The following is a 22,500-nucleotide window of genomic DNA, read 5'->3' on the forward strand; positions in this document are numbered from 1 at the left end:
TGCTTTGTTTATACTTTCATGAAATCTCTCCATATTAAAATTGTATGTCCTATTCCAAAGTAATGTTTCTGTTCCAAGCATTTCAAACATGCTCAGAAGCTGAACAGAAATTATTTATGTGACAGTTGTTTTCATGATTTATCTATTCTCTCTTCCTGACCTGCACTTTGGTTATGTTTCAGGCTATATGATGCTTTTGGGTTGTTTTTCTTGTGTGTTTGCTGCCCCGTGTGTTAATATAGTGTGCACGGTTGCAAATTTTACTATTATGGATGCACTCCAGTTACAAAGCTGATATGTCATTCCCTGCAAGACTATTGCCATGTTTATTTTAATTATGATCAGAAGTAAAAAAAATATTGTGGGCTGGTAGTATATTAGATCATGCTATTTAATTATTATTTTGCAGGCTACACTGTTCAGAGTATTTCAGTGTAAGAAATCATCAATTGTATCATCCCTGAGAGAACTGGGAAGTGAACCTTCTGAAGATTTTGAAAGGAAAGTTGTGTGTGGAAATGATGATGAATTCAAACTTTCTGAAGAAAACATGAGGAAACTGGATGTAAGTAGGTGAATGAAGGAAATACAAAACCCATAGTTTTGTTTCTTACAGGAGTAAAAAATTTAATTTTTAAGTGGTAGTAACCCCCCCCCCCTTTTTTTAAAAAAAAAAGAAGTTTTGTTAAAAAAAAATTAGCACTTTTTTAACTAATGAAAAGTTCTTTAATGAAATAATTACGTATAGACATATGAAGAGAGCTCTTATATATATATACGAAAGCGCTGGCAGGTCGATAGAAATACAAACAGACACATACATACACACAAAATTCAAGCTTTCGCAACAAACTGTTGCCTCATCAGGAAAGAGGGAAGGAGAGGGAAAGACGAAAGGAAGTGGGTTTTAAGGGAGAGGGTAAGGAGTCATTCCAATCCCGGGAGCTGAAAGACTTACCTTAGGGGGAAAAAAGGACGGGTATACACTCGCGCGCACACTCACACACACACATATCCATCCACACATATGCAAACACAAGCAGACAGAAAGTTGTGTGTGGAAATGATGATGAATTCATGTCTGCTTGTGTTTGCATATGTGTGGATGGATATGTGTGTGTGTGCGAGTGTATACCCGTCCTTTTTTCCCCCTAAGGTAAGTCTTTCCCCTCCCGTGATTGGAATGGCTCCTTACCCTCTCCCTTAAAACCCACTTCCTTTCATCTTTCCCTCTCCTTCCCTCTTTCCTGATGAGGCAACAGCTTGTTGCGAAAGCTTGAATTTTGTGTGTATGTATGTGTCTGTTTGTGTTTCTATCGACCTGCCAGCGCTTTTGTACGGTCAGTCACATCATCTTTGTTTTTAAATATATTTTTCCCGCGTGGAATGTTTCCCTCTATATATATATGAGGAAAACATTCCACGTAGGAAAAATATATGTGTGGATGGATGTGTGTGTGTGTGTGTGCGCGAGTGTATACCTGTCCTTTTTTCTCCCTAAGGTAAGTCTTTCCGCTCCTGGGATTGGAATGACTCCTTACCCTCTCCCTTAAAACCCACATCCTTTCGTCTTTCCCTCTCCTTCCCCTCTTTCCTGATGAGGCAACAGTTTGTTGCGAAAGCTTGAACTTTGTGTGTATGTATGTGTCTGTTTGTGTGTCTATCGACCTGCCAGCGCTTCGTTTGGTAAGTCACATCATCTTTGTTTTTAAATATATTTTTCCCGCGTGGAATGTTTCCCTCTATTTTTATATATATATGAGGAAAACATTCCACGTAGGAAAAATATATGTGTGGATTGATATGTGTGTGTGTGTGTGTGTGTGTGTGTGTGTGTGTGTGTGTGTGTGTGTGTGTGTGTGTGTGTGTGTGCGCACGCGCGCGCGCGCGAGTGTATACCCGTCCTTTTTTCTCCCTAAGGTAAGTCTTTCCGCTCCCGGGATTGGAATGACTCCTTACCCTCTCCCTTAAAACCCACATCCTTTCGTCTTTCCCTCTCCTTCCCCTCTTTCCTGATGAGGCAACAGTTTGTTGCGAAAGCTTGAATTTTGTGTGTTTGTTTGTGTTAGTTTGTGTGTGTATCGACCTGCCAGCGCTTCGTTTGGTAAGTCACATCATCTTTGTTTTTAGATATATTTTTCCCACGTGGAATGTTTCCCTCTATATATATAAAGTCAGACCATGAGTGCCACAGTGAATGTAAATGTTAATACCTGTGTGATAAGCACCAAAGCAGGGAATACTGTAGAGCGTGACATCACAGTCATTACAACAATACTTCAATTCCCTTCTTTCCTTTTCCACACCAGTATCCTGAACACAACTGCTCATTACCCAAGTTCTTGTCATAAGTTGTTTCACAGTAAAATTGACAGAAAATTCCAGCCAATCAGTTACCTGGGTTTTGCTTTTGCTTTCATTTCAGCATTGTGAATTGTTGTCAAGATAGACATCTGTTTGGTCCTCCCATTGAATTGCTTTCATTTCTTACAATGAAAGTGATAGAGACATATCTCTTCCGCATGAACGCACAATTCCATGCATACACATTCTCTATGCAGCAAGTGAGTTGAGGTGATGGGTAGTAATTACCATCTGTAAGGCAATAGCCTTTATTCATAAATCATTTTGTCAAGGTCATTACAGTCTGAGTTGGCCATGGCTTATCATGATACATTTCAGTCCTTTAGCTATGTATATAATGAGAGACCACACCCACCCACTTTGTCTCACATAACATGATCATCAACTCTCATCTGTCATCATACTTCTTCAGGGCATGTACTAACTTCAGGATATGTGGCTGAGGTGTTCAACTATAGGCCAAATTTTCATTTAATTTCAGCTGCGAATGGTTCATAGGAATGTGTGCCAAATTTTCGGAAAATTGGGGGCACTTTCTCATTACCAGAAGTCATGAAAAAGTCTACACCTGTTGAGATATTGGTGTAATGAGCATCAGTATTTTGTGCAATACAGTTAGTAGATTACTAAGGGAAGTAATATAAAGAATAATACAAATACTCATTCAAATCGTATTTATGATTTTATCTTGTGATTATACAAGGGTCCTACAGAATGTAAAAAATTTATTTTCAAAGTTACAGTACCCTACTTTATTTTTCAGTGTAGTCTCTATAACTATCAAGACACTTACTGCAACATAGGACCAATTTTTAATTTCTAATTTTGTATTCTACCGACAAATATTCGAGCTAGTATGTCATTATTTGAGGTGTTCATACTTAAAACTGTTTTCCACCCCAAAATTCCTTTAGTTTTGGGAATAAATGAAAATCAATTAGTTCCAAGTCAGGGCTGTAAGAAGGATGTAAAAAAAATTTCCACCTAAGATGTTGAAGTTTTTGCTGTGTATGTGCTGACGCACGAGACCATGAATTGTCATGAATCAAAAACACCTTTGCTGCCAACGTTCCATGTTGTTCAAGACTTGTTCATTGCACTATCACCATAAACATTCTTTACATGCATATAAATTTTGACATGCCAAACTTTTTTGCACTCAGAAAAGAATGACACTGTATTTCGCATTTGGTGGGATTTTCAGTGGGTGCCACTATTTCGAAAGCTTACAAAGCAAAGAGGCCCGACTGCTTGACAGCAAAACTCCGCTCGCCCTGAGATGGGAGAAGGCGCTAACTGGAATGCTAGCAGTCACAGTGGGAGGGGATTGGTACTAGGTATAGTGTGCAAGCATTCTCTACATTTTGGATGACTCTCATATAATGACTTCTAAAAAGAAAAGATTAAGCAATGTGTGTATAGGACACTATCACCTGACAGTCTCTCTCATGGTACAAAAGCTGTCTTTGGTATAGACAATTAGCCTAGGTGTCTAAAATGATTCTGTGAGTATTTGATCTTTCCTCAGATAAACGAGCTGGAAGTCAGTAAAGCTTAACCTGTGGTGGTGACGGGAGAAGTTTCTGTGATGGAAAATCATCATCATCTTGGGCATCAGATCTGATCTGCCAAATGTCCAGTCTGTAAACTAAAATCTTCTAGGGGGAGCAGGCTAGACATTATAGTACTAGTGACCCCTCTGCCATTGTATTTCTTCCCATTCTACTTCTCATGCATTATTTTGGGATGTGTGTCTGTTTTCAGTGGCAATGTTTGTCGCCATTTACAAAAGACAGCTTATTGGAAAAAATTGAATTTTTTTGGTTGCCGTCACATAAAAAATAACTAACAAGATTTTTTCTTAAATACTGTACATATCTTAATGATAAATTTAATGCCACACTTTCAGCAACATCACATTCAGCTCAGTAGAACTGAGTACTTTTGAACAATGAATTTCTTCAAATATTTGACATTGTGTGAAAAAAGAAACTATTGTTGAATTCACAGAGGAACAGTTATCCGTTGTCTTAAAATAGAATGTTTTTGTATTCTTCTTCAGTATACGAAGCGTAAAAAAAAAGTGGCCACTTGACAACCTATATTCCCATTAAAATTACTTGATAGTTGATGTCTGTCACTTGCTGCTAATGAGCGGTAGCCACATTGGTGCCAGCTACCTCTCTGTTATAGCTGACAACCAAACATGGCAGGTCACTTCACAAATGCTGTTAACATGTAATACGGAGCAATTTTGGAAGTGGCTGCCACGAGGTATGACGGAAATGTGGCATGCTCTGTTGACAACTGATTTTACGTGACCAATGACTCAACTGCAGCATTTGACACATTCTGTAGCTTTGAATTTAAATTTGTGTCTTAATCTAACTACAACCTCATGCTGTGCAGTGCATGCAAGAAAGCAATGGACAGTAGTCAGTGGCAGAACTAAATTCACAGTCGCTTTGTTCCCAGTGCCTGAAGCTAACCATTATGAGCAAAAGCGAGACAGAAAAATTTCAGTTTCAGTGCTAAAAAAACAAACGAAACATTCAACACCAGCTGGTAACTGTATTGTGTGGCCATTGTAGATCATTTTTCTCATTATATCGAAATGGTACCAATGCCAGACCAACAGGCAGTCACAAACACACAAGCATTAATTAATAGGTTGTTAATGAAGTTTGGGATGCCAGAGACAATAATTACAGACCAAGGAACAAACTTCATGTCAGGCCCAGTAAAAGAGTTGTGACAGATTTTAAAAGTAGAAACATTAAGAACTACATCATTTCATCCTGAAGCTAATGCGAGGATGGAACGAGTTCATCGGACAACTGCGAAGATGTTTAATTATTATGTGAATGTGCACCATTCGGATTGGAACACGAATTTATCCTGCATAGTGAGTGCACATAACCTCAAAGTGTACACTTAACACAGGGTTGTTGCTATTTGAGGTGGAATGTGTAAGAAGATGCATCGCCATTCAACCTGATTAGACAGAAAGGAGACAGGAATGTAGAGTTGGACTGATAATTTGCAAGAACTGTGACAAAAATGTGGAAAAAGGCCCACGAAGCAATTACTAAGGCATTGGAGAAGCAAGAAGAGGCAGTAAAGCGAGTGGTAACATTACCTCAGTACAAAGTGGGTAAAAGGGGGGTGATTCAAGTCCTTATATTCTGAAAAGGAAATCATTAAAAACAAATCTGTAAATGGTACCAAGGCTTGTACCAAGTAATTGAAATCGCATCACCAGTAAGTTAATGTCTAAAGTTGCCAGTGAGGCCAATGACGCACAACTATTCAAGGATGCGGCAGAAGCACATGAGGGTTATTAATGAAGTCAAGGAAGGAGATGAGGAAGAAGCAGGAAGAGGTGGTCTTTGTGCCTAAGGCTCTGTATATGTTGAGGCCGAGGAATTAGTTGATATGTATTGTGTTTTGGATATTCTCATTTTGTTGCTTAGGTTATTGAAGCTATTTCGGATAAGGTTATATATTATGTTAAGGTGGAATCATCTTTAGTGTGATATAAGACATGCTGTTTGGAGACAACCGGCTTCTGAGGGGAGGTGATAATGATCCCTGTCCAAGAGGAGGTGATTATGATCCCAGTCTGACGGGAGCTAATAATGATTCCTGTTCACAGGTTGCCATACGGAGAAAGGCAAGAGGAGAAGAATGCTACTTTTGGCAGTGCTGTTCTTTGATCGGGGTGGAGTGGAGCGTTCCAAAATCATCGCCTGGATGGAGGAGTTGTATTTTTCAGGCAGCAAGACATAGTATTGTCCAGCCATCAGATGGTCATTGGGTTTAGTATTTAATGTATGGGAATTTTGAAACAAAATAAGGAGATTAGAGGTGGTGTTTTCAGGGGTTCAGTAATTAGCAAATAAGTATTAAATGCTTAAGGAGGTGTCAAAGGAAGACAAAAAGTTGCTTGGGGCATATGCACAGTTGAAGGAGCAGATGGAGCCAAGGAGGGTTAAAACATTTTGGATGGATGCAAGAGGTAGAATACCTCAGACCATATTTGGGATGCAGATACAAACGACTTGAACGAATTTATCAGAATTGCGCTTCCGCAGTTTTGATCAACAAGGGGGTTAGTGGAGGCAAATAGAGCAGCCATGGAGTGACATTCCATACAGATTGTTAACATAGAAAGTGAGTGTTGAACACCACATGCATGCTTCAACAGTTCACTCTGGAAGTAAATAGAATATGCCAGAATTTCGACTTGCATTCTTAACCAGTATTTGGAGTTAGTTCCACCATGTATGCAAGCGTTATATGCAAGAATAATGCTGGCAAGACTATTGCAGTCTCTGGAGGATACGAGCGTGGTTTGAAAAGTTCTCGGAATCACCACGAGAGGTCAGTGCTAGCGCAATGATTTGTTCACGTGATATTCGTTGGACATGTTGCCTGTAACATGTGCCACATCAGTGCTCTTGGAAGGGAGCTGTGGCAGTGATGTGGCTCTGTTGTTGTTCCTGCATAGTGATTTGCGAAGATGGAAAAAATTGAGATTTGAGCAGTGATTAAGTACTTGCATGTGTTCTAGACACCGATTTGTTTTGCTTTTTACTCAAGTCATTGGCATATTCTACACATACATAGGCCAGGTGATTTCTGATTTACGTGCACATTTTCCACACATGGCTTTGTGGCACTTCACACATTTGGCACTATCTTGTTGCATTTGCAAAGGCAGGGCTGCCATGTCTTCCGCTTTGTAGACGATTTTGGTCCTATACTTTGTTCCTTTGCCTGTCCTTCCTGCTCTTTATCTCCAGCTGATGTATGGACTTCTTCTTTTCTATTTTCATGTTCATTACTATTTTGTAGATAACTCGTGCATTTGTTGGTGCCTTGTCTGCCATGTTGTAGAAGACTTGTATCAACCATCTGCCACATGCAGCCTTTGTAGTTATTTGTGGGTCATTTTATCGACCATATTCAGTCCCACACTTTGTTACCCTGTAGAATCTTATGGTTTCAGGTTTCTTCTTTTCTTCCTGTTGCTTCAGCGTGCAGTATACTCAGAAGAATGACATTTCTGTTTGTCTTTTCTTGATATATAGTTATCGTGCAGTCCGTGTTGCCAGTCTGGCACAGGTTGGTGGTGGAATGCATTTGGCTTCTTTAATCATCAAGCATTTTACAGTGTATCTTATTCGTCATAACAAGTGATAAATTTTTCTTTTCAATTATCTTAAAAATTGGAAAAGATGCAAAGAAGCTGTCAGTTGTCATGTTTTTTCATTGATTTATAAATGGCTCTGAGAGACAGAACAACCACCTCTGAGCAATTGCTTTGTTCTCTGTGTGTCCTCTTTTCTGAGGATGAGAAAGAATTATGTGTGTACTTTGTTGCTACATTGGCAGTGATCCAGAATTTGAGACCATACTTGTCAAGTTTCATAGGGATCAATTGATTGCGTCTTGTTTCTTGATAATAGCTGCTCATCCGCGGTTAAATTTTACCCAGGACAGTAAGAATGAGTACTGTTTTCCCTGAAGTTTCCTCACATCTCAGATACAGGAGCAAATTTTTTGGCTTGCAGGTGTTCCGCTCAGGCTGGGTGTGTGTGTGTGTGTGTTTTTTTTTTTTTTTTTACTGAAATGGAAGAATTTGAGAAGTTCCTGAAATTTGCTCCTTGGAATAACATCCTTCATGAAAATAGATGAGCAAGAAAGTGACCAAAGATCATGTGCAGGCATACCTTTTGTGCAAATATCATGAGCATATATGACAGCTATCGATTTTTCCAGTTACCCAAATGTCATGGTCCAATCATTGTTTTGTAATACTTTTTGCATGTTCGATTCTGTGTATTTCTTCGTGAGATGTGGCACTGATTTGTCAAAAATAAGACTGAAAGTGCTGATTCGTCTACTCATTGGAAAGAGTAAGTAGTGGGACCTCCTCTCTCATTTAGAACATTCACAGCTGAACTCCTTCCAAAAGACATTTTTCATGGGCAAAGAATATTACCTGAATGACACGGTATAAACTGTGTCAGATTGGAACGTGCCAAGATGTAACAATGAGCAGCAATAACTCTACATGATTGCTGATCGTTGCCACTTCATTGTTAGATTATCTACTTACATTCAGAAGAGAAATTGTAACATTGTCAAATTGACCAATTCTGCCATTCTAGAAACTTGCAACAATGGAAATGTCCTAGAAAATATAAATATTTTGTAAATTGTGATACATAGCTGCTGACTTTTACAGATTGTCCATAATTATTATGGATTTAACACCTTCATTATGCGGTTATGGAGAGGTACTAAAAATTACGGAAATGGTCAGTATTGATTTCATGTTTAAAACAAAATCGGGAAAGATACTGTTTGCTTTCCATCAGTCATATGCTACAAAAATGTTTTATAGATTATAAAGAAAATTGGTACACACGTCATCTGCGCACAGAAGTATATATACTAGGAATTAATAATGTTCACACGCTTCCAGAACATAGTTCCATGATATTTACACTAGAGAGCAGAACATACTTAATAAATAATAACAAAAAACAATTACATAATAAATAGGAACCCTGAGATCTCTGGAATTTTTAATTTGAATGAGTGACTCTACAAAAAGTCAGACAGTTCCCTTTGTGATTTGTGTGGTATTTCCAGTGATCAGGGTACTTCTGTGTAGTGCACATGCATGGAAACATGTCAGGACTATACGCATGCATTGTGCATGGACCGCTGATATTTTTGGTAATCTTAGTAACAACAAGAATACAACATACTAATGTTCCGCAATAATATTTATTAGTTCATTATGAACCGACTTTTGGCTTTTTAGGCCATTATCAGATAACTTAACAGATAGTCCACACAACTTCAGCAAGAATTCAGAGCTGTACAAAGAATGCTGTGCAAAGATATGTGACATCTTGTGACTGTATTGATACAAAACACAAGCATATTTTAATACCTAAAATACACTGATCAAAGAAATCTTACATTACAATATATTCAAATATTAAAACTATGTCAGCATATAAAACAGAAATGTTGTACAAGTGAATAATGACGTAGGCTACTGTGTCATGTGGACAAACTGGTGAATGTGATGAACAGACTGAATAAAGGGAGGGGAAGAATGTCACCTATGAAAAGTGGGTGTGGAACAGTTATAACAAGCTTATTAGCTAATGGTGAGAGGAATAATAACTGGCCGCTACTTTAATGTGGGTCAGTAGTGGAACTGTGTTTTGTCATTAAGGACCAAGTCAGGATTATTTGATTGGTGTTTATTATGGCCAGAATTTCAAGTAATGTTAGTTTTCTCCCTTTAGTTCATTTATGGAGGACATCACATTTTACATCATATGAATGACATTCATTTAGAGCATGTTCAGTAAAGGTGGAGTCTTTGTTTCTCGGTCTCCAGCTTCTTTCATGCTCAGTCAGTCTAGTGGTAATAGCCCTATCTGATGACCCACATATAACTTTCCACACAGACTGCAGAAAATTCTATACATTGCACTCTGTTCTACAGGTGGAATATCTTTCCTGTTGAACAGAAGGTGGGCAACAGTATCCCTAGTGTAAAAAGCCACTGCAGCTTTTAAAGTGATCTTTTTCAGATTTAAATTAAGTAGTGCAGTCTAATTACAATGCTCACTGGCAGTTCTAAGGTGGGTAGACACTCTTGGCAGCTGCCATTTCTGAATCCACATATTTAAGAGGCACTGGAGCAGATGAAGCATAATCAAGTGAAACGTCTACCTCAGCTTCCTCAAATGTCCTCAAAGTGATTCAACAGATTTGTCAGGCAGAGAAAACAGCACAAATCATTATACTCTTTTCTTCTGCAACAATAATAAGAGAAGAAAGTAGCACTTTGATGGAGGCCATGGTATGTTAAGAGTCCAGAGAAACAGGCAAGCTTGACTCAGTGGCCAAGAAGACTTGTTGGGGAACCATTGCTCATAGGTGTGGCAACATTTTCTTCGACAGTTAGTCAGCTGCCATGGATCAGAGAGAGAGAAGTGATAGCCGAATAAGGTGCAGTTGATCAGCCCATTTGCCTGGCCGTGGCATTCCTCCCAGTCAGAAATGTGGGGTTAAGCAGGATTACACTATATTGAGCTTTCACTGTGCAGCAGATTGTGTGCTGATATGAATTGTCTTGGCAGATTAAAACTGGGTGCCAGGCTGAATTTATCATGGTGCCAGAGAGGATTATGTGTTCTGTGTATGGAACAAGGTTTACTAAAGAATAGGTTTTTAGTCTGACAATAGAACCTATGCATTGGTGTGTCTGTGCCCCATACATTCAAGTGTACCACAGTTTAATACTCTGCGTTTAATTTTTGAGAGGAACAACTGTATATTTTAATGAGGACTTTTTCTTTGTGTTAGATGACGGTGGAAAGGAAACAGGAAACTGTGCATATTACAAATAAAAATAAAAATAAATTTGGTCAGCAGCCTAAACTTTTAGCTTCGAGGTTTTTACGTGTCACAGAATGGTAGGCTCCATTTTCAGTTTACTAATCAGCTAACCATATCTGTATTCTATGTCGATCAAGCTCCAAATTTTGTATCGAGGGAAAAATAAATTGCGGAGAGAGAGAGAGAGAGAGAGAGAGAGAGAGAGAGAGAGAGAGAGAGAGAATTACTAGCTAATACCTTCAGGGAGGAAAATGTTTAGTACTGCCAGTACACACACATGAAAGTAGAAATTAGGTCATCATCTTAGCTTTCAGAACTATCGGTTCCTTCTTCAGGGAGAAGGGAGGTATACAGTGGGAAAAGTTAAAACAAAAATTCAGGTCCCTCAGACCTAACGGCACAGCTCTGGATGAAATGTCAGAAGTGTGATGAAGTTTCACAGGCTAAGAACATACAATACAGAAGATTCAGCAGCAACCAAGACAACTGGTTCTGAAGTCCTCGTTACATTGCTAAGGTTGCTTAAACTAGTGTTACGTTTGTTACATCAATTTGTAACAGTGGCGACTGGAGAGAAATAGAACAAACGATGTGATAGTGTATTTTGTTTTTACAGTTTCTGTAATATTGTTAGCATATTCCATTGTATGACTGAGTGTTCCTTGCTTTCTGAATTTTCATGGCACAAATTTTACTTGACTATTGAATAGTAGAACTTTAAAACAGTTTCTTGGTCACATAGCACATCTTGTTTGACCCCAATTCTTTGTTCCTGGAGCCTGTTTTTCCATGTTGTTCCAATTTGCTCCTAACATTTATTTTTAAATGTCATCACACATTTATGTAAAATGTATCTGAAATATCTTTCTTCTTAATTTTGTAGGAGTTGGAGACATATTTTCAAAAGAAAGTTGTAGAGAGAAGGAAGTGTATTAACGCTCTCTGGGATAAGCTAAGAAATCTCTGGGTGCGTCTTAAAGAGGATGCAACATATCAAGGAGATTTCTTACGTACCAACAAAGGCATTGGCATTTCAACAATGACAGCGGTATGAATCCTCTTGACAGTTATGAAAATATTGTTTCAATTTATGATGTTACTTGACTTTGTCACACCGTGTTGCAGTAGCTTTTCTTCATTACTGTATGAAGAATATTTCGAGAGGTAGTACATAATGTTTGTGTTTGTTTGTGTGTCTATCAATCTGCCAGTGCTTTCGTTTGGTAAGTCACATCATCTTTGTTTTTAGATATATTCCAAGCAATTATTTAGATATCTTGTCATACATGTGTATCCCAGGTTTCCATGCCAAAGAACTAATTTTGATTAGTAGTATTGTTTGAATGATGTGAAACTGGCGAGTTATATTGTTACAGCCTGTAATTTTATTGTTCACTATTTATCCACCCCACCCCACCAGTCCTCCATGAGCCATGGACCTTGCCATAGTGGACTGGCTTGCATGCCTTGCCGCATGTAGCCGCACGATAGGTGCAACCACAGTGGAGAAGGGTGCCCGTTGAGAGGCCAGACAAACATATAGTTCCTGAAGAGGGGTAGTAGTAGTTCAGGGACAGGAGTCTGCACAATTGACTGATCTCATTTTGTAACATCAACCAATATGGGCTTGCTGTGCTGATACTGCAAACACCTGAAAGCAATAGAAAACTACAGCCATTATTTTACCTGAGGGCATGCAGCTCTATTGATGGCTGAATGATGGTGGCATCTCTTTGTGTAAAATGTTCTGGAGGTAAAACAGTCCTCCATTCAGATCTCTTGGCAGGAACTACTTAGGAGGCTGTCATCAGGAAACACTAAACTGCCAGGCTATGGGTCGGAGTGTGGAATGTTAGATCCCTAAATCGGGCAGGTTGGTTGGAAAATTTAAAAAAGGGAAGTGGATAAATAGAAGTTAGATTAGTGGAGATTAGTGACATTCGGTGGCAGGATGAACAGGACTAATGGTCAGGTGAGTACAGGTTTATAAATAGAAAATCAAACATGGGTAATGCAGGAGTTGGTCTGATAATGAATAAGAATACAGGTAAGCTACTATGAACAAACAAGTGAATGCATTATCATAGCTGAATAGACACAGAATCAATACCCAATAGTATAAGTTTATATGCCAGCCAGCTCTGCAGATGATGAAGCTAGTGGAGTAATATATGATGAGACACAATAAATCTAAAAACAAAGATGATGTGACTTACCGAACGAAAGTGCTGGCAGGTCGACAGACACACAAACAAACACAAACATACACACAAAATTCTAGCTTTCGCAACAAACGGTTGCTTCATCAGGAAAGAGGGAAAGACGAAAGGAAGTGGGTTTTAAGGGAGAGGGTAAGGAGTCATTCCAATCCCGGGAGCGGAAAGAGTTACCTTAGGGGGAAAAAAGGACGGGTATACACTCGCGCGCGCACACACACACACACACACACACACACACACACACACACACACACACACACACACATACCCATCCACACATATGCAGACATATTTGTGTGGATGGATATGTGTGTGTGTGTGTGTGTGTGTGTGTGTGTGTGTGTGTGTGTGTGTGTGTGTGTGTGTGTGTGTGTGTGTGCGTGTGCGCGCGCGTGAGCGTGCATGCGAGTGTATACCCGTCCTTTTTTCCCCCTAAGGTAAGTCTTTCCGCTCCCGGGATTGGAATGACTCCTTACCCTCTCCCTTAAAATCCACTTCCTTTCGTCTTTCCCTCTCCTTCCCTCTTTCCTGACGAAGCAACCGTTTGTTGTGAAAGCTAGAATTTTGTGTGTATGTTTGTGTTTGTTTGTGTGTCTCGACCTGCCAGTGCTTTCGTTCGGTAAGTCACATCATCTTTGTTTTTAGATATATTTTTCCCACATGGAATCTTTCCCTACATTATAATGAGATACAATAAATTGTACAGATAGTTAAGGGAGAGGAAATTTTAATTGTGATGTGGGACTGGAATTAGATAGTAGGAAAAAGATGAGGAGGGTTAATAGTTGGATAATTCGGACTGGGGGTAAGAAATGAAAGAGGACCAACCTGGTAGAAGTTTGCACACAGCATAATTTAGTCATCGCTTACACTTGGTTTACGAACCATGAAAGAAGGCTGTATACATGGAAGAGGCCTGGAGACTGTGTAAGGTTTCCAATTAGTTACATAATGGTAAGACATTTCCTGGGGCAAAGGTGGACTCTGGCCACAATTGATTAGTTATGAACTGTAGAGTGCAGCAGAAAAAAGGGATAAAAAGGTAGGAAATTAAGGAGATTGGACCTGGATAGGTTGAAAGAACCAGAGAATCTTGAAAGTTTGAGAGGGAGCATTAGGCAACAATAGATTAAAACATTGGAAAGGAAAAGAGTAGAAAGCAAAGGGGAAATGAAATAGTGAAGGCAGCATAGGATCAAATAGGTAAAAAGAGAAGGCATTGTAGAAATCACCCTGGATAACATAAGAGATGTTGAATTTTTAATGAAAGGAGAAAATATAAAAATGCAGCAAATTAAGCAGGCAAAAGCGATGGCAAACATTCAGAAAATGAGATTGACAAGAAGTGGAAAAGACTAAGCAGGAAAGGCTTGAGGACAAATGTAGTGACATAGAAGCATATACAAGTAGGGAAAAGATAGATATTGCCTACGGGAAAATTAGACACACATTTGGAGGAAAGGAAAGCAGATGTATAAATACAAAGAGCATAGAAAGAAAGGAAAAGAAGGGAAAGCTGAAAGGTAGAAGGAGTATATAGAGAATCTGTACAAGGAAAATGAACTTGATTGCAATGCTATAGAACTGGAAGAGAATGTAGATGGGAATGAAAATGAGATGAGAGGTATGATACTGGGAGGAGAATTTGATACTGTGGCGAAAAACCTAAGTCAAAATAAGGCCCCAGGAATAAATAACATTCCTTCACAACTAGTGAAAGCTTTGAGAGAACTACCCATGACAAAACTATTCCACGTGGTGTGCACAATGTACGAGACAGGCAGAATACCCTCACACTTCAAGATATCTATAATAATTCCAATTCCAAAGACAACAGGTGCTGACAGGTGTGAATATTACCAAACTATCGGTTTAATAAGTCATTGTTGCAAAATACTAACACAAATTATGCACAGAAGAATGGAAAAACTGTTAGAAGCCGACCTTGAAGGAAGATAAATTTCGTTTCCAGAGGAATGTAGGAACATAACTATCTCCAATGTTATTCAGTCTGTACATACAGCAAACAGTAAAGGAAACCAACGAAAAATTTGGATTAGGAATTAAAGTCCAGGGAGAAGAAATGAAAGCTTTGAGATTTGCCGATGACATTGTAATTCTGTCAGAGACAGCAAAGGACATGGAAGAGAAGTTGAACAGATGGACAGTGACTTGAAATGAGGATACAAGAACAACATTAACAAAAGCAAAACAAAGGTTGTGAAATGTAGTTAAATTAAGTCGGGCCATGATGAGGGAATTGGATTAAGGAACAAGGCACTAAAAGTAGTAGATTAGTTTTCTAGTTGTGTAGTAAAATAACTGATGATGGCTGTGGTAGAGAGGAAATAATGAGGAGGTACTGAATAGAGCTGGAGAGAAAAGGAACTTGGGGTCTAACTTGACTAAAAGAAGGGATTGGTTGATAGGACACATTCTGAGACTAGTTTAGTTTTGAAGGGAAGTGTGAGGGGTAAAAATTGGAGTGGGAGATAAAGTGAAGTAGGTTCAAAAGGGTGTAGATTGCAGTAGTTATTTAAAGCTGAAGAGGATTGCACAAGATATAGTAGTGTGGAGAGCTGTGTCACACAATTTAAAAATTATCATACAATTGCAATAAAGAAATAGTCTTCTTCTACTTTAAATCTGGCATGGAAAGTTCTGGCAGATTATAAATAATTTAAGAGTAAAGGTACCAGCTTGACAAATAGTAGAGGCATTGAGTCATCGATAGGCACAAGTTTTGAAAAAAAAAAAAAAAGAGAGAGAGAGAGAGAGAGATTTATTTTAGATCTTGCTACACTATCTCAAAAGTTTTCAAAGTACAGCGCTTGAGGGTTTACATCAACACACTTTTGCCAGTTACTTTACCACAACTCACAGGTCCCGGGTAAGTGGATTTAGGCAGGTTCTTAAGTTTATGCATGCAAGCTTCTTACAGCCCCATGATTTTGTCCTTTGAGGGGGGGATTTCACTTCTGGGAGTAGGAAAAAGTCTGCTGATGGCAAGCGGGGGCTGTAAAGGAGTTCAGAAATCATCGTGATGCTGCTTATCGTCAGGTTGTTGGTGACCTTGGAGCAGGTGTGGATACGTGCATTGTTGTGGTGTAATTGCCAATTTCTGGTGCTGGCTGGCCTCACTCGGCTGACCCTTCTTTTCAGTCTTTGTCACTTGTGGGTAAAAGGCACCATTCACTGTCTGCCCCACAGGTACAAATCCGTAGTGGAACCCCCCTCACCTTCTCCCCGTTTTGGTGTCGAAGGAAATGATGGGCTTGACTTTCACTCTGGATTTTCTCATTGGAGCAATTTTTGCATGAGATGCTGCTGCAATGTATGATTCAGAACTTTGCTATTTTATTTCTGAGTCTTATTTGGATATTCAAGTTTCATCTCCTGTGATTATGTTGTTTGAAATGGCAGGGTATTCTTCAGTGTGTTACAGAAGGCCTTCACAAGCACACACACTCACAAAATTTGATGGCATACTCCCCCCATGAACTGTGGACCGTGCCATTGGTGGGGAGACTTGCGTGCCTCAACGATACAGATAGCCGTACCGAAGGTGCAACCACTACGGAGGGGTATCTGTTGAGAGGCCAGGCAAACGTGTGGTTCCTGAAGAGGGGCAGCAGCCTTTTCAGTAGTTGCAGGGGCAACAGTCTGGATGATTGACTGATCTGGCCCTGTAACACTAACCAAAACGGCCTTGCTGTTGTGGTACTGCGAACGGCTGAAAGCAAGGGGAAACTACAGCTGTAATTTTTCCCGAGGGCATGCAGCTTTACTGTATGGTTAAATGATGATGGCGTCCTCTTGGGTAGAATATTCCGGAGGTAAAAAAAGTCCCGCATTCGGATCTCCGGGCGGGTACTACTCAAGAGGACGTCGTTATCAGGAGAAAGAAAGCTGGCGTTCTACAGATCGGAGTGTGGAATGTCAGATCCCTTAATCGGGCAGGTAGGTTAGAAAATTTAAAAAGGGAAATGGATATTAAATGTAATGGGAATTAGTGAAGTTCAGTGGCAGGAGGAACAAGACTTTTGGTCAGGCGAATACAGGATTATAAATACAAAATCAAATAGGGGTAATGCAGGAGTAAGTTTAATATTGAATGAAAAAATAGGAGTGCAGGTAAGCTACTACAAACAGCATTGTGAACGCATTATTGTGGCCAAGATAGACACGAAGCCCATGCCTACTACAGTAGTACAAGTTTATATGCCAACTAGCTCTGCAGATGATGAAGAGATTGATGAAATGTATGATTAGATAAAAGAAATTATTCAGGTAGTGAAGGGAGACGAAAATTTAATAGTCATGGGTGACTGGAATTCGACAGTAGGAAAAGGAAGAGAAGGAAACGTAGTAGGTGAATATGGATTGGGACTAAGAAATGAAAGAGGAAGCTGCCTGGTAGAATTTTGCACAGAGCATAACTTAATCATAGCTAACACTTGGTTCAAGAATCATGAAAGAAGGTTGTATACATGGAAGAACCCTGGAGATACTAAAAGGTATCAGATAGATTATATAATGGTAAGACAGAGATTTAGGAACCAGATTTTAAATTGTAAGACATTTCCAGGGGCAGATGTGGACTCTGACCACAATCTATTGGTTATGAACTGTAGATTAAAATTGAAGAAACTGCAAAAAGGTGGGAATTTAAGGAGATGGGACCTGGATAAACTGACTAAACCAGAGGTTGTACAGAGTTTCAGGGAGAGCATAAGGGAACAATTGACAGGAATGGGGGAAAGAAATACAATAGAAGAAAAATGGGTAGCTTTGAGGGATGAAGTAGTGAAGGCAGCAGAGGATCAAGTAGGTAAAAAGACGAGGGCTAGTAGAAATCCTTGGGTAACAGAAGAGATACTGAATTTAATTGATGAAAGGAGAAAATACAAAAGTGCAGTAAGTGAAGCAGGCAAAAAGGAATACAAACGTCTGAAAAATGACATTGACAGGAAGTGCAAAATGGCTAAGCAGGGATGGCTAGATGACAAATGTAAGGATGTAGAGGCTTATTTCACGAGGGGTAAGATTGATACTGCCTACAGGAAAATTAAAGAGGCCTTTGGAGAAAAGACAACCACTTGCATGAATGTCAAGAGCTCAGATGGAAACCCAGTTCTAAGCAAAGAAGGGAAAGCGGAAAGGTGGAAGGAGTAAGGGCGATGTACTTGAGGACAATATTATGGAAATAGAAGAGGATGTAGATGAAGGTGAAATGGGAGATACGATACTGCGTGAAGAGTTTGACAGAGAACTGAAAGACCTAAGTTGAAAGAAGGCCCCGGGAGTAGACAACATTCCATTAGAACTACTGACAGCCTTGGGAGAGCCAGTCCTGACAAAACTCTACTATCTGGTGAGCAAGATGTATGAGACAGGCGAAATTCCCTCGGACTTCAAGAAGAATATAATAATTCCAATCCCAAAGAAAGCAGGTGTTGACAGATGTGAAAATTACCGAACTATCAGTTTAATAAGTCACAGCTGCAAAATACTAAGGCTAATTCTTTACAGACGAATGGAAAAACTGGTAGAAGCGGACCTCAGGGAAGATCAGTTTGGATTCCGTAGAAATGTTGTAACACGTGAGGCAATACTGGCCCTACGATTTACCTTAGAAGAAAGATTAAAGAAAGGCAAACCTACGTTTCTAGCATTTGTAGACTTGGAGAAAGCTTCTGACAATGTTGACTAGAATACTCTCTTTCAAATTATAAAGGTGGCAGGGGTAAAATACAGGGAGCGATAGGCTATTTACATTTTGTACAGAAACCAGATGGCAGTTGTAAGAGTCGGGGGACACGAAAGGGAAGCAGTTGTTGGGAAGGGAGTGAGACAGGGTTGTAGCCTATCCCCAATGCTATTCAATCTATATATTGAGCAAGCAGTAAAGGAAACAAATGAAAAATTCGGAGTAGGTATTAAAATCCATGGAGAAGAAATAAAAACTTTGAGGTTCGCCGATGACATTGTAATTCTGTCAGAGACAGCAAAGGACCTGGAAGAGCAGTTGAACGCAATGGGCAGTGTCTTGAAAGGAGGATATAAGATGAACATCAACAAATGCAAAACAAGGATAATGGAATGTAGTCAAATTAAGTCGGTAGATGCGGAGCGAAATAAATTAGGAAATGAGACACTTGAAGTAGTAAAGGAGTTTTGCTATTTGGGGAGCAAAATAACTAATTATGGTCAAAGTAGAGAAGATATAAAATGTAGACTGGCAAAGGCAAGGAAAGCGTTTCTGAAGAAGAGAAATTTGTTAACATCAAGTATAGATTTAAGTGTCAGGAAGTCGTTTCTGAAAGTATTTGTATAGAGTGTAGCCATGTATGGAAGTGAAACATGGATGGTAAATAGTTTAGACAAGAAGAGAATAGAAGCTTTCGTAATGTAGTGCTACAGAAGAATGCTGAAGATTAGATGGGTAGATGACATAACTACTGTGGAGGTATTGAACAGAATTGGGGAGAAGAGGAGTTTGTGGCACAACTTGACTAGAAGAAGGGATGGGTTGGTAGGACATGTTCTGAGGCATCAAGGGGTCACCAATTTAGTACTGGAGGGCAGGGTAAAAATCGTAGAGGGAGACCAAGAGATGAATACACTAAGCAGATTCAGTAGGATGTAGGTTGCAGTAGGTACTGGGAGATGAAGCAGCTTGCACAGGATAGAGTAGTATGGAGAGCTGCATCAATGCAGTATCAGGACTGAATACCACAACAACAACAACAACCCCTATTCAGTTGCTCACTGCATTATGAGCTTGCACCGAATCACTTGACATTGTTCCACTAAAAAACACAATTTTGCCTGAACAAAAGCTCGCAGACAACTGGAACTTGGTGCATGGTGAAGGCCACGCCCTGCCCCCATGGCGCGAGTGTACTGCAACATGCAGTCACATCAGGAAAAAAAAATGTTCCTGATACTTTTTACAACCGCCCCGTGGTTGTGGAGGGAACTATGGATAACAATTTGTTGGTTTGGGAAATGAATCTTCTTGTATTTTCATTTCCCAAACCTGCAAATTGTTATCCTTGTCTCCCTTCGTAACCATCTAATTCTTTTATTGAACCATTTCTTGTGTCTATTCCACATTTTGAGAAACACACAAACTTACGTGAGTGTGTGTGTGTGTGTGTGTGTGTGTGTGTGTGTGTGTGTGTGCGCGCGCGCGCGCGCGCGTGTCAATAAGATCGTCGATGACTCAACTTTACTATTCAGTGAGTTGTTACCTTTACTCAAAATTTGTCTACATTAAGTCATGTTGAGGATGGTAATCAGCTAATGTTTTTCTATTCACAAGTTCAGTTATATTTGGCATTTGTTAACCTCAGCAGTGAGGTTATGCCTGGCCACAAAAGCTGTGGCTGTACTCTCATGAATTAAAACATTATAATATTTCATTATTTCTTGTTATTACAGTTATGATGAAAATATAGTTCTTAAAACACTACACACTTCCTCCAGTCCAGGCAAACTGATCAAATCGATTGGTTCTTTTGCATTAGGTGTGGTGTAGGGTACGGCCTTAGGCAGCCTGTATAAAGACAATTTATTCATTAGTAGTTCCTATGAAAAGACAAAAAAAACATAATTTTTGGGTACCAAAAGTACCAGTTGTGGGTATGGCCAATTCTGTAATCTCCATTTGTGGTAAGTCGTCAAATTTTTTTATGATGTGTTCTAATTATGGTGATCTCAGGGAACCTTGAAACTTTTTTTGGATGTCATTATTCATTATCAAGAGCCAGAGTTCAAATTTACTGTACTTATGCATGTGACATCAGGTCTGAGACGTAAATGTAGTTATAAATGTAGCGTAGTACAGCTTGTTGTCCTGATTACTTTTGCATGTGTATGTGCAAGTATAATGTCTCTTTACATCTGATGTTTTATTATCTTCAGCAGTTCTGACCAGCTCATGGTCTTTTATTCCTTTGGATACATTTGCATTGTTTTTTATTAAATATTTTGTTTTTTAAAGGCCTTCATTTTCATCCAAGAAATAAGCCTCATTCATCATATGATTTTATAATTTATATACAGCCTGCAACAGATTATGTGCCTAGAGAAACATGATAATTTATTGGAGTAATGTTTCATTTTCTTTATGCCAATCAAGTCTCCAAAGTGTGTTCTGTTATATTGTTGGTTTTACTTGGAAAGTGAAGAGGAAAAAGATGGACTGAACAAAGTTTTTCAGTATCCAAAAATTTGACGGAAATAATTGAAGTATCAAATGGAAATTATTATCTCTCAGGCTGAGAAATTGCTAGGTATCATTGATGGAAGTAATGTAAGGCCAGGTGCAAAGAACTTGTAGGATGAGCTTAATGCAAAAGCAATGCTTTTATTTCGCCTGGTAAGGAATTTGACCAGATGCAAATAGTCATGTTGTGTTACAGCAAACAGTTTGTGGAATTGGCCGAAGATAAGTCATGAGCAATGATCTGCACTAAATAAAGTAGCGTTAGAACAACATTGTGATTTCCCTAAATCGCTCCAGGCAAATGCCGGGATGGTTCCTTTCAAAGGGCACGGCCGACTTCCTTCCCCGTCCTTCCCTAATCTGATGAGACCGATGACCACGCTGTCTGGTCTCCTTCCCCAAAACAAACCAAACCATTAGAACAACAGTTCTTTCATTATAAGATGTCACTCTGTAAGTACAAAAGGGCTAAAGTTTTGAGTCAGTATCTGCAAAGCAGTTTAAGGAAAAGTTCTTTGAATAATAAGAATGGTGAATGCAGTTACCCTCATAAGAAAGGTCATTATTAGACTGAATGTAAGAGTAGACTGATGAAATTGTCAAGAGAAAGTCAAGAACGTAAACATAAAGCTCTGATGCACAAATCAGGAGTGCTGATCAGAACAGATGACCAGGCACAAGGAACTGATTTTAATGCTTATTACCACTGGGTATAATGTTTGGCTTGTTGATAGTGCTGCATCAAAAAAGCATGACTCACCCAAGGAATTGTTTTTAATGCTTATTACAATTGTATTTGACACCTTCGTCTCTTGTGTCCCAAAGATAATTTAGGGTGCTTTTAACAACAGTCCAGTGCTCAGGTCCAGGATTGTTAAGAAATTGATTTCCTTGTGTAACAGGAAGCATTATATCAGATCTTGTCACAGTGGCAGCAAACGTCAATCCACTTACAGCCTCATGAAATGGAACATTTTCCATAGTTTTCATATCTTCGTTGTCTGGGCACTGTCCTAAATACCACCGTCAATTGCAGTCAGTGGGTTCTGCTCGGGACTTGCAGTTGTTTGGCACCATACAATCCTTCTAGGCGTCACTTCGTAAGTCCATCAACTGCCCATTCAGCAGCAAAGCTCAGATAAAGCATGTAAACCCATCTAGGTAGTCTACTGATGCTCCAATGACAAGATCCGAAGTCAGATATAACAACCGAACTGCTCCTTAAGGTTACATGCCTCGACTAATATG

General features: G+C 39.3%; 1 protein-coding gene across 2 annotated transcripts in view; it reads left to right on the forward strand.

Annotated features, from left to right (window-relative positions):
* Positions 1-22,500, forward strand: part of LOC124595580 (protein regulator of cytokinesis 1-like) — a 239,812-nt gene that overhangs the window by 106,844 nt on the left and 110,468 nt on the right. For both annotated transcript variants that reach the window (XM_047134370.1, XM_047134371.1), the window contains exons 6-7: positions 410-565; positions 11,684-11,848. In XM_047134370.1, coding sequence (XP_046990326.1) covers positions 410-565; positions 11,684-11,848 — 321 coding nt within the window. The remainder of the gene's footprint in view (positions 1-409; positions 566-11,683; positions 11,849-22,500) is intronic.

Source organism: Schistocerca americana, chromosome 2 (assembly GCF_021461395.2).
Source record: "Schistocerca americana isolate TAMUIC-IGC-003095 chromosome 2, iqSchAmer2.1, whole genome shotgun sequence".
NCBI lineage: Eukaryota > Metazoa > Arthropoda > Insecta > Orthoptera > Acrididae > Schistocerca > Schistocerca americana.